We start from the raw sequence: 16,081 nt of genomic DNA, 5'->3' as shown, positions 1-16,081 counted from the left end.
GTAGGCCCTTGTAAACCGCCTTGTAGCATCAATGTCATATTTTATTGTCTGTGAAAACTTGTCAAAAAACAGTTTAAGGCACAGTATGTATAAGTTAGTCTATGAATTTACCGAGTCGGTAGTGCTGCACTCTGGCGGCAGAACATTGCAGTAATATCCCCTATTCTTACATTTCAGTATTCAGTATTTGACATTTGATAGGGAAATTTAAATTTATACCATGCAACATTGCAATACAGCGACGTTTCGTTTTACATAAAGCAAAAAGAATGTATTGCAAGTTAGACATAATAAATTGAATATTATTAGGATAGTTAGGTGTATTCCTCATTTTTACGCCATCAACTTAAGTAATAAAAATTAAAAATAACGTATTATAGTGTAATTATTTCGTGACTAAACAAATATGTTTAGTGACACGTAGTTACTAACTGTTTTCCGAATTGCGAACTAAACGCTGCTGATGACAGTCGATGTCGATTGTCGACAGCAGTTTTTCGCGAGAGGCGTTATAATTCTTACGTTTTAAGGCTAAATTATTGTGATTATTATAATTCAAAATGTTAGCCTTGATTAATCGTATCCTAGATTGGTTCAAAAGCCTGTTTTGGAAAGAAGAGATGGAGCTCACGCTGGTCGGGCTGCAGTACTCGGGGAAAACAACATTTGTGAACGTCATAGCAGTTAGTATCATTGGAAAACAATAAATAAGTGTTAAACATAGTCATTGTTGGCGATTATGCGATAAACATAACGCCTGTTGAACGCTGATACCGTTAGTTTTGAGAGGGATCGCATTTCAGACAATAATATTGTAATATTGGTGTGTTGTCTAGCTCGTGAATAATGACTAAGTTATTTCGGCTTGCGTATTGCTTTTATATAATGTGCTTTGTTAGTAATAACTTCTATATTCGGTAAATAATTTAACGAGTCAACAAAACTTCTTGAAATAAATTAATAATTTGTTTGAAAGTGTATATGGACCTCATTATCTGAGATTTTCTGATTTATTCATTAATATAGCGTTTGCAGCCCCATGATTTGCATATAGCAAGTGAAAGGATAATTTAAATATTAATATTCTTTAGTGGTAACAATGATAAGTCAGTCACAAGACAAGATAGAGTCTGTGCAGAAAGAGAAGAGTTGTGGAATGGAGCCCAATACATTCCACAACTCTTCTTTTTCCGAACAGGGGCTATTATAACTATGACAATTGTGTCACTTAACTTCAAACTCGGGTAAATCCATTAGACCCTCAGCAACTATCTACCCTATTGCCTTTTCTAAATCACATAATCTGACACATGGATTTACCAGAGTTTGCAGTTAAGCAACTCAATCGTGAATCTTACATGAAATTATTTCTTATTTGACTCTTCAGGTATTTACACTACTTTTAGGTGTGCTACAATCAAATAGGTTTCTCACCAATTTTCTATTGTCAACTTGATCTAAATCTTGATTTAAATTTGACTGCCAATTTTTCTTTCCGCTACAAGTGAATGAGTCATCTATCTATTCTATCTATTAAGCCCTTTTATTCTAAGTTAGAGTGTCTCTAAGCTCAGTGTGCCACTTTGCAAAGGCCTCTTCTAGCTCTTTCCATTGGGGTCTGTCGTGGGCCACTCTTCTCCAGTTCGGGCCCGCTGTGAGTTTGAGTTCATCCTCCCATCTTGTTCGAGGTCGCCTCTGGCTCCGTGTGCATGAGTCATCATATTATCATATCATATCATTTTATTCATAAAATTATAAACTTTACATGTCAAAAGGGTTATTAATATTTATAATTATAATTACAATTCACTAAAATAACATTCATCACTTAAAGTAAAATAAAACAGAATTGAAATAATCAACTCAATTCAAATATGCAAATAAATAAAATTTAAAATCTACGGGTCTACCGCGATATAATTTCATTGTGACCCAACCCATTTGTGTAATTAAATATGTGTATTTACAAAACGCGAGAGTTTAAAGTGTTACATTTAATCATTATTATAATATTTAGACATGTCATAAAAGGCATTTCTAGTCAGCCATTTTTTTAATTCAGAGTAGAATGTCAGGTCATTATAGATACTCACAAATTACATAGACACCGCATTATGAAGTGTTTAGAAAGAGTGCAAGTCGCCACATATTGGTACAATTTTACTTGAAAATGCTGTTTGAAGCACCAATTATTCTTCACCATTTTCTACCCTCGTGCGGCCCAGCCATATAAATGAAAAAATCTAAATTTGCCACTGAAATTTGAACCCGTAGTGTAGGGAATATAGTTGATATTCTTTTGTTTGAAAACTGAATGTAACAAAAGAAATGCAACTTTGTTCCAATTGAATATGATTTAAATTTCATTGAACTGAATAAGTACTATTAGGTAGGACCTTGGGCCGTGGGAGGCTACTATAACACAGTTTTTTTAATTTACATGAGTATGGGCAAAGAGAATTTAGACTAGAGGAATATTGTCAAATTAAATTATGTAGTCACTACATTTACTGCCATCTTTCGACACAAATGATACTTTTAGAACGCCAATCATTCATTCAACACCATCATAGGAATTTGAGGTTTATGGTGGTAGCGCCACACTTTGTCGTTTGCCAAGTTGGTGCAGAGTTGATGATGATGATGATGCATTCCTGTTATCCCTCATTAGGGACATAGGGCTCGCAGAAGAATCCTCCATTTGTCACGATCCTGAGCGGCTTCTTCCAGCTCTTTCCAGCCGAGTCCAGTTGAGCCAGCCTCTTTCTCAACTGATCGCCTCCATGGCCGCGGCCTCCCCGACCGCCTACTGCCGGCCGCATGCCAGCGGAGACCCTGCTTGGCCAGATGGCTGTCCGGCCTACGGAGTACGTGTCCGATCCAGCGCCATTTCCTTTCGAGGATTTCCCTTCCTATGGGTTTCTGTTCCGTCATCTGCCATAGTCTGACGTTTGAGATGGTTCGCGGCCAGTAGATCCCCAGAATGCGCCGCAGGCATTTGCAGAGTTAGCTGGACCGTATTATAGTACATATTTCAATACTTCAAAAATAGCCTGAAATCTAAAGATTGTAGATGTAGTGTAGTATGTCCTACATTACATACAATCGTTTCACCTTCTTCAGCTGTTTATAAACAGCATGCAATTTTTTTATACATTGTTAATAATGAATTACAATACAAATAAAAACGATTAGGTACAGGAGTCAAAATTGCAAGCATACATTATTTTAATTTAACTTCAAGGCTAATGGGTAAGTTGTTCGGAACTGTCACCTTTTGCGTTTAACTGACAGGCTGATATCATCTGGCGAACTGGTAATCTGTGGGCCCCTTAAATTGATGTAGAAACTGCGTTATCGTTGAATGTATCCAATATCGTGCGCATACTAAAAATTTTAAATAATTTAGAACCAATTCACAAAAAACATGTTGACTACTAAACTAACGCGTAGTACTGAGATACGAGGTTTTCAAAGAGTAGTCGTGGACTGGACTAGCTCGTAAAGCGAAAACTGACCTTACGCCCCTCTCGGTAAGATTCTAATTGCAATGGCAACGATTAAAATCCGATTAACATGTCAACCTTGACTGTCTCAATAATGTCAATGTTCAGGTTGTGCCTATCTGACAATCGGCTCAAGTTCATTGACATTCTTATCGGTAACATTATTGACTTATAGATTAGTGAGCAAATAAGAATTGCATTCAACTGCAACTTCAAAATCTATAAAGTAAATGGTTAGAGCTGTTTCCCACTGACGTCCAGTTTTTTGCGGGTACAGTTTTGCTAATATAGTACCTAACTTTCACACGAGGATTCTGTTTGCGGGATCCTGCATGCATACTACAGAAAACTGGAGCCTGCAAAAAACCGTACCCGCAAAAAACTGGACGTCATTGGGAAACAGCTCTAAACTATTAAGTACTGGACGCTTGTAACTTCAGGGGTGTCACATAAGCGTAGCCGACCCTTTAACACCTGTACATTCCATTCTTAACCCTTTGAACGCCACGCCTATTATATAATGCTCAATCGTAAACTTTAATTGGAATTCACGGAGGTTAATAACTGTCACCGTACCCGTTTGTGGCTGTTTAGCGGTCAATGTGTTAAAGACATTTAATACCTATTAGAGGAGAGTAGGTAAATCAGACGCATTCGTAAATATGTATGTATATGCACATTTTGTAACAATATAAAGAAAAAGTGGAAAACTCGACTCTCGGGCGAGACTCGGGACACCGCGCGCTTACCGTGAAAACTGAAATTCGCAAATTGCGGGGATCTTTCTCTTTTACTCCAATGAAGGCGTAATTAGAGTGACAGAGAAAAATGTCCGCAATTTGCGAACTTCGATTTTCGCGGTTATAGCCCCGCCCGCGCTCTATCAACTGAGCTACCGACACCTACCCGTAGACAGCGAATATTATATTTCTACCATATCCTTCATATGCACACAGACTTTATATGGAGTGAGTTTTCCCACGTTTATTTCTGTGCATTATGATATTTTTGCAGATGCTCTGCTTAATAGGGAATATTGCGTAAAACTCTGCGTAGAGGGCGTCGAAAGCGGTATCACAAGGCCTACCGTGAAACACGAATATTACAAGTTCGGTTTCTGCCTCTCTATCACTCTTACCTATTCGATCGATAGAGAGGCAGATAACGAAATTTCGGGTTTCGCGTTTCGCGGTAGGACACCTGTAAACAAACCGCCTTGATGCATCAATGTCATTGTAAAATCTTGTCAAAAAACTGTTTAAGGCCGAGTATGTATAAGTTACTCTATGGTTTACTAAACAACGTAGTGCCGCACTCTGGCGGCAAAATATTTCAGTAATAGGTACTCCCTATTCATTTTGTAACGTTAACCATAGTGGCTCGAAGCTACTACCTACTATTAGTTACTACCAAAGACATATGTAACTTCGTATAAGACGAATAAAGTCTAAGGAAAAAACGTGCCTCGGAATTCAAGTAAAAGTCATTCTCGAATAGATGCCGCACACACCTTTAGCCTATCCTCGGCTAGATGGCGTGACGACACCGTTTCATATTTAACAATTTTAACACATAGATATCAGTGAATGAACATGGATCAAAATGATATAAAAATAATAAAATCATTTATCCATATATATACATATTTTGATAACTTTATACGTTTTCATTTTGAGTTTTAGTCGTGTGTCGATAGATGGCAGTAAATTTACAGTGACTACAAAATTTACAATGACAGGACCCCTCTATACTATCTATTCTTTTTGGTTACTACCTAACGTTGAAGTCATGACCTAACTACATGAACATCGTCTGTTTCAGTCTGGCCAGTTCAGTGAAGATATGATCCCCACCGTCGGCTTCAATATGCGCAAAATCACTAAAGGAAACGTCACTATCAAGGTAACACCTCCAATTTATTTCGAGAAAAATAATAGTTCAATAAGTTTTTGACAAGAATTTCATTTTTGGTATAAGCTAATACCACATTGGCGGGAAACAAGCATACGGCCCGCCTGATGGTAAGCAGTCACCGTAGCCTTATGGACGCCTGCAACTCCAGAGATTAGGCACCTTTTTGCGTTCTGGAGAACGATTTTTTCACGACCGAGGTATGAACCCACGATTTTTGACCACATACATACGAAAGGTTAAATGACACCGATCACGATCATGTCATGGCTTTAGTTACACGGTCGTTGACTGACAACTAGAGATGGGCCAAATATTGACTTTGCCGAATACGAATATTCGGTTCAGCTCATACCGAAGGCTAAAACTGCCTACAACGCTGAAAACAAGTTCATTCAGCTTCGCGGTCTGCACTCATAACGTGTTTTTGACCCTTCTCCTCCCAACCGACCAGGAATGTTTATGAAGAGAAACGGAAAAGTGCATCCGCGCTAACTAGCGCTAGCTAGCGTACGCCCTTAAAAACATTGTTTATTCGGTAAATATTCGGCAGCTCGAACCGAACTATTCGGCCGAATACGACCATTGAAAATTATGCCGACTACCGATTATACCGAATAATTACCGAATATTCGACCCATCTCTACTATCAACCATTGTCGCTAGGCTATAAATTTTTCTATGAATATGTATGAATGTGTATATTTGTATGTGCAGGTGTGGGACATTGGAGGTCAGCCCAGGTTCCGCTCTATGTGGGAGAGGTACTGCCGAGGCGTCAATGCTATAGTGTGAGTCTAATTTTACTATGTACTTCTCTTAATTAATGAATAGCGGCTATTTAACACATTCATGGCCAAGAACCCGACTGTCGGGTACACTGTTCGTAGCGACTACGCGCTCCATACGGCGAATCCGTGGCTACGCGCTACGAGCGTAACCACTTTTAAAACAAGCAGATACGTCTGCGAGCGATATTCCAAATTTTATATTAAAGGAAAAAATGGAAATGAATGAATGAAATGGAATGGAAGCGTAATTTTTTTTTTCGTTTTTCCTTTAATATAAAATTCGTAACTACTTGGTGGCAATGAATGTGTTAATTATATTCAATTTACATATTGATAGACAACAATGGCCCATAATGTTATTGAAGGTGCTATTACCATCGCCCAAACTTAACTGACAGTTCGTAAACCTTATTACATAAGGCATAAGGTTCACCGATGGAAGAGTGCTGCTGTTTGTACAACAGCGTGGAGAATGCGGAAATACAAGTTTTTCGTCGAAATTGTATATTTATGTAACCGATTATCGAGAAAATATCGCCAGCCGGCCGGTATCATCCCATGGCCGCGACCTCGTGTCGTTTTGTAAGGAATAATTACGTGTATTTTCTGTTGGCCTCTTAAGGAATGTCTAATATCTATTACAGTACATATGGTCCTACTTTCCCGCACTAGTGTGGGAAAAGGCACTTTCCGTGCGTGTGTCAAAAGTTTAAAGGGCCATATGTACCTACTGTAAAACGTTGTACGATACACGTGCGAAAAGGTAATTCGCAACTCGTGTCGATTTAAAACACTCGCTTTGGTCGTGTTTTAATTCATCGCGACTCGTTTCGAATTTCTTCTTTTCCGCACTTGTATCGTAAATAATTATTTCATCACACTCGCTCAGTAAATGAGGAATTGCACGCAGGTTTAGCGGGAGTTATAGAAAAAGCGTTCTCCCTTGGGAGTTATGAAGTTTCTAGTGCCATAATTAACAGTTTTTTGTCTTTATACTTATTTTTTGTATCGCAAGTGTGATGAAAAACATTGTGTGTAACTTGGGGCGTAAGTTGAATATTGCAAACTCGAGTCTATAAATCGCTCCGGCAAGCCGTCGCGATTTAACTTACCCTCGCTTGCAATATTCAACTTACGCCCCATGTTGCACAATGTACTATTTCTTTATACCTACATACCTTCCTATATTGGCTTTAGGCTGCATAGCATGATTATAACTATCCCTCCCCCATCCCAGAGCGTGTCACTCCCCACAAAATTTCGTCCCGGACTAGTCCGGAGCAGGCATGTTTCTGGCTGGGTGTGGCCATTCTTGTCTCCTCCTCCAATATTTATATCCAAAAATAGAGTCTGTCAAGCAAAGGATGTCAGTAGCAATGTACAGCAAAGTGAAGTAGGGCAACACTCAATGAGCAGTTTTTGCGCTAAGAAAAGCAGCAATGTACATCGAACCAAATCATGTAATTATCATAACCTCAAATTTTACAAATATTTACGATCAACGAGCATGATTGTACATTGTAGGCACCTTGACTTGCTTAAGTTCATGCACAATCTTATTTAATATATTGGTATTTAATGGTGACAGCAGAAATGTCTCTTGAAATAGCAACGATTCAGAATGTAAACAAACAAGATGGCTGTCATTTACGACCCAAATTCCACAGATAAAACACAGATGTCACGCAATTTTGGTATTACTCGAAAACAGTGTTGCTAACCCGCGATTTTTCGCCTTTTTCTACTGACAAGATTTGCTTGACCAAGTATACAAAATTTAGCTCGTGATGATGTGAATGTTGCAGTTACATGGTGGACGCGGCCGACAGCGACAAGATCGAGGCGTCCCGCAACGAACTCCACAGCCTGCTCGAGAAGCAGCAGCTCACCGGCATCCCCGTGCTGGTGCTCGGCAACAAGCGCGACCTGCCGCACGCGCTCGACGAGCACGGACTCATCGAGCGAATGTAAGTGGACGCGAGCAATGTACCGACGAGACGAGATAAAAGTTAAAATACTGTCAGGGAATCATTAAATTTATAATTTTTGCTATCACTGTCACTGAACACATCAACTGACAAAGAGGAATGAACTTGTCGACAAAATGACGGCCTAAATGTTGTTATCATCTTTACTGACAGCTTCCTTGTAAAATGAGCTGCAAAATTGCATGGAAACATTATGAATGAATTCATTCATCACAAACCTCACCATTGTCGATCAACTGACGAAATTATTGCGTTTTCAAATATTGCATAGTCTTGAAAATTAGACGGGTGCCGATGTGACCCGGTAGCCTAGCTAGAGGTTATGGCGTTAGCTGAAATACCAGAGGGCCTACCACAAAAATCGAAATTACGTTATTATCATATTCGCATCATTCATGTATATTTGAGCAATAGAGAGGCAGATAAGGAATTTTCCATTTTCGCGGCAGACCCTAAGTTTGGATCCGGCCACTGAAGAGCTTGGTCACTTTTTCTTAAGTATTATGGCAACTATTTCGCTCTTAACCACGGCTCATGGGATCCCGAGATCCGCTCGAAGGGTACTTTTAGTAAAAAAATATACATGTTTGTTTCAGGAACCTGTCGGCAATCCAGGACCGCGAGATTTGCTGCTACTCGATCTCCTGCAAGGAGAAGGACAACATCGACATCACGCTGCAGTGGCTCATCCAGCACAGCAAGTCCGGCGCCGCGCGCTAGGCCTAGCTCTAGACCTAGGTACCGCTTCTAGACCTGCACCCGTGGCACAACGCTCGATCTTAATTTGAGACCAGACCAGACGGCTGTATCACTAAATACATTAGCACAGATGTAGTATATCATTGTTTTCCATCGTATTTTCTCGGAAACGTTCGTATTTGTCATGCTACTTCAGTCAACCTCAGTATTTTTTGTACCGAGACTGGCTGAAATAGCAAGACACGTTCGTACGTTTCCGTGAAAGTACGATGGAAAATAATTATGCACATCTGTAGAAGCAAAGATTCACTGATTGTATACACACACTGATTGTACACATTATCTGTGTGAAGTCAAAGACCTTCGAGCAACACCGGCTTCCGACACGTCGGAAGGGAGGGGCCCAAGCGATATCTTACCGTACAAATCTTTCTGTCATTTTTTGCGGGGGGAAAGGTGCACACAGTCGCACTTCTCACACACTTACATACAAAATCCAATCTGTAATGACGACACAAATACATAGAAAATGACACACGTCAAAGACAAATCTTGCAAACCTCGATCTCATTTTGTGTACGGATGAGTCACAAGTGTCACAACACGCACACTAACACATGTTCGTCGAAGAATTTTATTGTATTCTGAGAGATGAGAAGTCGGATTTGTCGCTCGACCGATCCGCAATTTGTACTGGGCGCGCACAATCGATAAATCCAACAATTACATGAGACTAAAATATAATAATTGTGTTTAAATGTAATTCAACAAAATATTACATGTGAAATGTAACACCTACTTTTTGTAAATTTGATGTCCCCGACATCTTTTTAGAACAAAAGACCGAGCAATTAGGCATTTTTTCTGCTGCTGTGTTCACGCGCGCGTCTGGACTCGGTCTAGTGAAAAATCCGAGCGCAACTAGTTTTATTACCCGCGCTAGATCAGTTGATCTTGTACCTAGGCAGAGGGGAAATAGTGCGAATGCCGCCTCCCTGCTCGAAGTCAAAGACAAATTTGTACTTCGATTTTAGAATTGTGAAGTAGATGGTTCTGCAGGCAGCAAGTTAGCAACTGAATTGTTAGACGTAAATTTTTGTTTTAGGCGACCAGAGTTACCGCATTATGTACGGGATTGTACAGAGGCGCCATCTGCATTAGCTCTGTTAAATCAGAGGCACAAGTTTTTCTTACACTACACAATTTAAACAATCAGTAAATTTTTGATTTTACTAATGACTAATGAGTTTTGTAATAAGACATTTTAGGGATGAGTGCTGACATTATTATAAACTATGCTAACACATTTTAAGTTGTCTTTTTCTATTAGAATTAATAATTATTTGTGGCTCTCCAGCACAGAGGGGTCCTTATGCTTCAAGTGCAATAAGGAGGTTTTCGTCTGAAATTCCAACAAAAATTCTGATAGAATAGTCTTTATTGCATATGAAGCGTGGCACCTTTCTCTTGTGGAAAGCCACTTTTTCTAGCATAAAGATCGAGCGCGGTGCATAAGTGGTCTAAAGGTTCGCACTCGATTTAAACATATTTCAACTGCTAATCGTTTTAAACATCGAATATATCATTAATTTGAAATATTTAATGTTTAAAACAAACCAGCACGCTCGAGTTTTGAATAATACCTTAAAAATAACTAATGTATAAATGCATCATTTTTTTCAAAAAGTTGTTGATGTATTACCGTTTATAGAAATAACTTTATTATTTTTTCCATCTATCCGGCTTAGTCCAGTCTTATACATCTGCAATAATATTTATAATCGCGCAATAATATCTGACACCTTATTTGACACATAAAAGTACAAATAAATACACAAGATTTGGAAAATTGAGTAACGCTTGGTTGTGCCTATAGTATCTAGTAGATGTTATCTGGGTATAAAACCTAGCAAACGCGAACAAGTGCTTAACCTTTTGAACGCCACAGACGGCAATTGACGTCAACGCAAAATCGTGACGACGACACCAAAGATGGCATTTGACGTCGATCGTTTTTTGATGAAAATCTACTGAAAAACACCCCACTTTTAGGTTGGCATAATTTATTCACATAACTAAATTTTACCCCCGTGGCGTCAGTGGCACGGCAAATGGATGCGCCGTTTGGCGTTCAAAAGGTTAAAAAATGTTTAATAATAGCACGAGTGTGATAAAATTATTTTAGCGTTAAATCTGCACATCCTACTGACTGTGCCAGTAAGGCGTCTTCAAATTGTTGCTTCGCTTCAGTGTGCGAACTTACACACCGGAGCGATATACGAATACGCATCAGTGTAACCACGTACCTGCATCTAAACGCGCGTAGAATCTGTGCGAAAAGAGAAGAGTCGTGGAATGTAAAGGAACCCATACCCAAACATTCTACGACTCTTCTCTTTCCGCAAAGACTATGCAGATTCAGAGCCTTATTGTCGCACTTTTAAAATTAACTTGGCTTCCATTGCGTATGTCTATGTAAACTTCGATGGTGTCACTGATACAAGAAAACTGTAACCTCCTCCTTTTTGAAATTTACACGTCAAGATTTTTGTCAATTATATAACCGACGTACCTAATAATACCCCAGCTGGCTTGATATTTATAGGTTATACAGACGTGACAATTGGACCACCGATTTAACGATACACTATACAGCCAGGCCCCTGGGTGACAATCATTGATAGAAAACGCCAATCCAAAGTGAAATAATATATGAAAATGATCACGTGAGTTTTAGTTGCATCTGTCATCCTGATACATTTTTTCTATTCGATCGATCGGCGTTTGTCGATGTACGATTGTCATTTTGGCCAGGTACCCTGTTTCACCACACTGACAATTGTCGCCTGACATTGACAATTCACTGTACATGGTTCAACTAGTGAATATTTACGCTATGTAACGTCATTGTTAGAAATTTTCAAGGAATTGTCAGTGTCAGGTGCCAATTGTCAAGTTGGTGAAATAGGCGCTTGTTGGAAGGCAAGGCGTGCTGATTTATCGTGCCTTGTTGTGGCATTTGTAATTAAATTTGTTAGTCATTGTTGTCTGTATGTTCCTTTAAGTTTATAAAACGTGTTTTAAAATTGATCTATGTGTAATATACACGTTTTGATAATATACATTATGTTGGACGGATTAGAGATAGATGGAAACCATTTTATAGTCTGCTTTGTATGTATATTCCTCAGCGCGCCAGGTTTTTGCTTTCAAATCCCTATTAAGGTGATACATGTGATACGGCTTTAGAGTCAGACCAAGCTAACTCTGCACAAACTTTGAAGTGACATGTGAAACATTGACGTTTATAGTGGCACTCCCACACGTTGTCACCCCAAAGTCTGTGTAGAGACTGCAGTTATAGGTCTACCCCTTATCTCAGGCGGTCGGTAAAGAAGTTGCGCGATGATATTCTAGTGGAAGGTACCTGAGCTTTGGAACTAAAACTAGTTTGTATGTTAAGTTTTTACTTAACGTTATACAAATCATCTTCATGTAGCCGCTTTCAACAGTTTTAACCAGTCCGGAGCTGATCATAATCACTTCTCATTAAACCGCTAAGGATGGTATTCCACCTGTCCAATTTCTTGGTCTAATGTCATTGCGTCTCACTTTCTCATTACAGGTGGAATACCACCCTTATTTATCGCCTCAGTTAAATGGTACAACTATAGCTGAAACGACTCTAACATTTATTGGCTCAGGCAGTTTTTTTTATGATCAAACGTCGAGATTTCATCCATGACTGTGGCAGTATTTTCAAACTTTTTTCAAAATTGCCTCATTCCAAATGAGAATATTGCCTCATTCGTACATTCGGCCAGTGTATAGTTACTAATGGATACGTTAGCCACATATCACTAGCTTTCTTTTATTTATTATTGTTCATCGAGGACAATCCTGTGGGCGTACATAATTACCAATAACGAGTTCAATTTTTGAAGTGAAAACTTCTTTAGCGGCGCTGTGCACTTTTTGTGATGGGGAAAAAATGTTAAACTCGCGACAGGTCACGTAACCGACAGATTCGACAGATTGAAAATTCGTAAGAAGGACACGTGACCTGATCGAAATAAAACTGTTACAATGTCATTGAGTTTTCACTTCTGCCGGCACTCCCGGAGTGCAACCCGTTGTTTTTATTTTTTAATAGAACTTGTTCCTTTTTTTGGAAGACGGTTATAATATTGACTAAAACCAGACAATTAATTAACACCTTATTGATCACAATCATGGTTAAGTTGACGCTACTGTGGAACAAACATATAATAAAAATACAAATATGCCGAAAATCTGTGATTTTTATAAAATATCAAACACACTGACGTACATTCAATCAAAGACTATTAGTTCTGATTTTTGTTTCCAATTTGGTCAAATCAAAATCAAGAATAGGTAACTTAAATGAAATCCAAAGAAATTTAATATGGAGTGTTAGGTACGTAGGTACATTGATAGGATTGTTGTAAGGTGGCAATATGTTGGTTTGGTTACTGTTCGCTTACCCACTCAAAATCTAAAGTAACTATATGTTGAGCGACTAATGTACTATGTTAGAATATTTAGATCCTCTAATACTAGCATTACGCAATATATATATATTATAAATATACTTAACTCATACTGTTAGTAACGATAAGGTGAAAATTTAATGAGGGACTAATTTTGCTTCATAAAATATTCTTTATACGTAGGAAATATTTATTATTTACAAGTTTTTATTTTTTTTAAGATTATCTAGCAAAATTAGGCTCGCAAACGAGTTTACTCATATTAATAGTAAATAATATTAGCGTGATGACAATCCATTGATGACAAATTTAAAAAAATATTTAAATCAGGCCTGTTTTACCACACTGAGAATTGTCACCTGACAATGACGATTCACCAATGCATTGCGAATTATCAGTGCCAGTTGTAAATTGTCATATTGGTTTATACGGTTTATACGGGCCTTCTGACAAATCTATTGTTTTGGTATTTCACCGAGTTGATATTCGCTACAATTATTTATTACTCTTATGTTATAGTTATGAAGTCATTAGATTTGTAATTGTTTACAGCTTGAATGCACACTGTAGAATAATTTAAGGTGAAATTCATGAGGGAAAGAATGCCGATAGGTGATTACGTTGTTATTTGCAATAGTTACAGGAACCAGTTATTAGATGAGGCATAGTTACAGTATGTAGGCTTATTATGGTCGAATTTTTATTATAGGTACTTATCATTTTTGATGAGACATTATTCTTCATTCTCGTATACTTGTCCGAATGGGATACATGTCTCATCTACTGCGGTGAGGCATGAAAACGCGTCCATAATATGCGCCTATTTCATTAACTTGACAATTGTCATCTGACTATGACATTGACAATTTTAAGTTAATTTTTGTGTCTGTAAGTAGCGACGGTGTCTTAGCGTCATTGTTTACTTGTTGGACCATCAATGTACGGTGAATTGTCATTGTCAGATGACAATTGTCATTATGATGAATCAGAGCCTAGGTCGATTTATACTGTTTTGTATGAATTCAGCACCCAAAGTAATGTAATGATGCCTATATTTAAGAAATTCGTTTTGTAACATAAATGGCATGTTACTTTAGTCCGCTCGCCAGCGACTGATTTCTCTCGTACTGTTTCGAGGCGACAGGGTAATGTAAACATGCCATTTAAAAGAACCCAGTAAAAAAGTTATGCCAAAAATAACGTAAACCTGTTGTTGTTAGGCGGTCTTTAATGTGATCACAAAAATTATGTTACGTGTATGTATAGTATGTTTACGGTGCCTACTTACTCGTTCAATTCGGAGTGGGCCGAATCAAATGATATATATAAATAGTTTATATCTTACCTATACACGAGCGGTCATTAAAATGGTAAAATTTTGGGTCACTGTATAATACGCAAAAATATTTTTGTTCTCACAATGGGACATTGCAACTATCAAGTTGCAGCCAATATAACCGCATAACGCGAAAGTAGTTAATAATTTAGTGTTTACTCAAATAACGTCAACGTTTGCCCATGTCTTTTTTTAACCAACATGACAAATTGGCGTCTGACACTTCATAATTCGGCGTTCATTTCTGAAACGATAAGTAACAATTGTACGAAACTTTACTAATTGGACCAGAAATGTAGAGCGAAATATGTCAATTGTCACATGACAATTGGTTTAATAAGGGCCTAGTGTTAGACCTGATCGCACCTGATTTTAATGACAAGCGCTGTATATATAGTATATATAAATAAAATTATGTAGGTATCTCTTTTATATGATATGGGAATAGTAGTAAAGAGTTCACGAATATAACTGATATGTAAAATGCCAATTTGTATTTATTGAAGATGTTTGGAAGAGGTTGACCAATGGACGTTTCAGAATCTCCCGATTTAGTTTTGAAAATCTGTTGAGACAAAATGAGGAGTGTCTTTTCAAAAGAGCTTATTTTTGTACGGTGTTTGTAGAGAAATAAACCCTTTTGAAAAGACTCTTCTCAAATATACAGTTATACACAGGAAACGTAGATTAGTATTAATTGTTTGGCAGTTACATCCATACGCCATGAGTCTTCTTTATACAATTTGTCGATTTATTAACATAAGTCAAATACGTTAAAAGGTCAAAAGAAAGGACAAAAAAGTTTGAATGTAAATGTTAAAGCAGTGTTTTCAAGTCTGGTCGGGCTGTAAATCGTAGCTGAACTAAGCGTTAAACTTCGGAATAGAGTCAATAAATGTCTATAGGTACCTACCTACCTAACAAGTTAGTAACTACTAACTTGTTGGCCACATGTTAGTTTGTTAATTAGCCCAAATTAAAAGTAGTCAAGCGCGATTAGACTTTTGTATATGACGTTTTGAACACATAAAATGGGGTGTCTTATTTTACTTAACCTACATGAAGAACTTATTTTTAATTCCCAGATGAGATACTACGCTTTGTTGACTACCTGAGCAATTAATTATGGCATGGGAATTGAAAAAAAATTAGTTAAATTGCTCAGAATTTTGTGACTAGTTTCTAGTAATTGAAATTGATGAGAGACACTAAAGAAAAAGTGACCAAGTCCACCGGTGGCAAACACAAATAAAAAAATATTTAATGAAATAATTTGATTTGTTCCCTAGTTGTCTAGAAATCGTTACGTAGGCAGTCTTGTATAAAAAAAATCTTATTT

The 16,081-nt window shown here is 37.9% G+C and overlaps 1 protein-coding gene across 1 annotated transcript; it reads left to right on the top strand.

The window, feature by feature from the left end:
* The first annotated feature begins 439 nt into the window (after nt 1–439).
* Nucleotides 440–15,232, top strand: LOC134793397 (ADP-ribosylation factor-like protein 8). The gene is made up of 5 exons (XM_063764972.1): nt 440–683; nt 5,328–5,408; nt 6,135–6,208; nt 8,014–8,175; nt 8,793–15,232. Exons 1-5 carry the CDS (start codon nt 561–563, stop codon nt 8,914–8,916), a joined length of 564 nt encoding a protein of 187 aa, XP_063621042.1. The 5' UTR covers nt 440–560; the 3' UTR covers nt 8,917–15,232.
* Nucleotides 15,233–16,081: the final 849 nt, after the last annotated feature.

This window comes from Cydia splendana, chromosome 9 (genome assembly GCF_910591565.1).
Source record: "Cydia splendana chromosome 9, ilCydSple1.2, whole genome shotgun sequence".
Taxonomy (NCBI): domain Eukaryota; kingdom Metazoa; phylum Arthropoda; class Insecta; order Lepidoptera; family Tortricidae; genus Cydia; species Cydia splendana.
The sequence above is the reverse complement of the archived record's forward strand: the minus strand, read 5'-3'. Positions and strand labels throughout refer to the sequence as shown.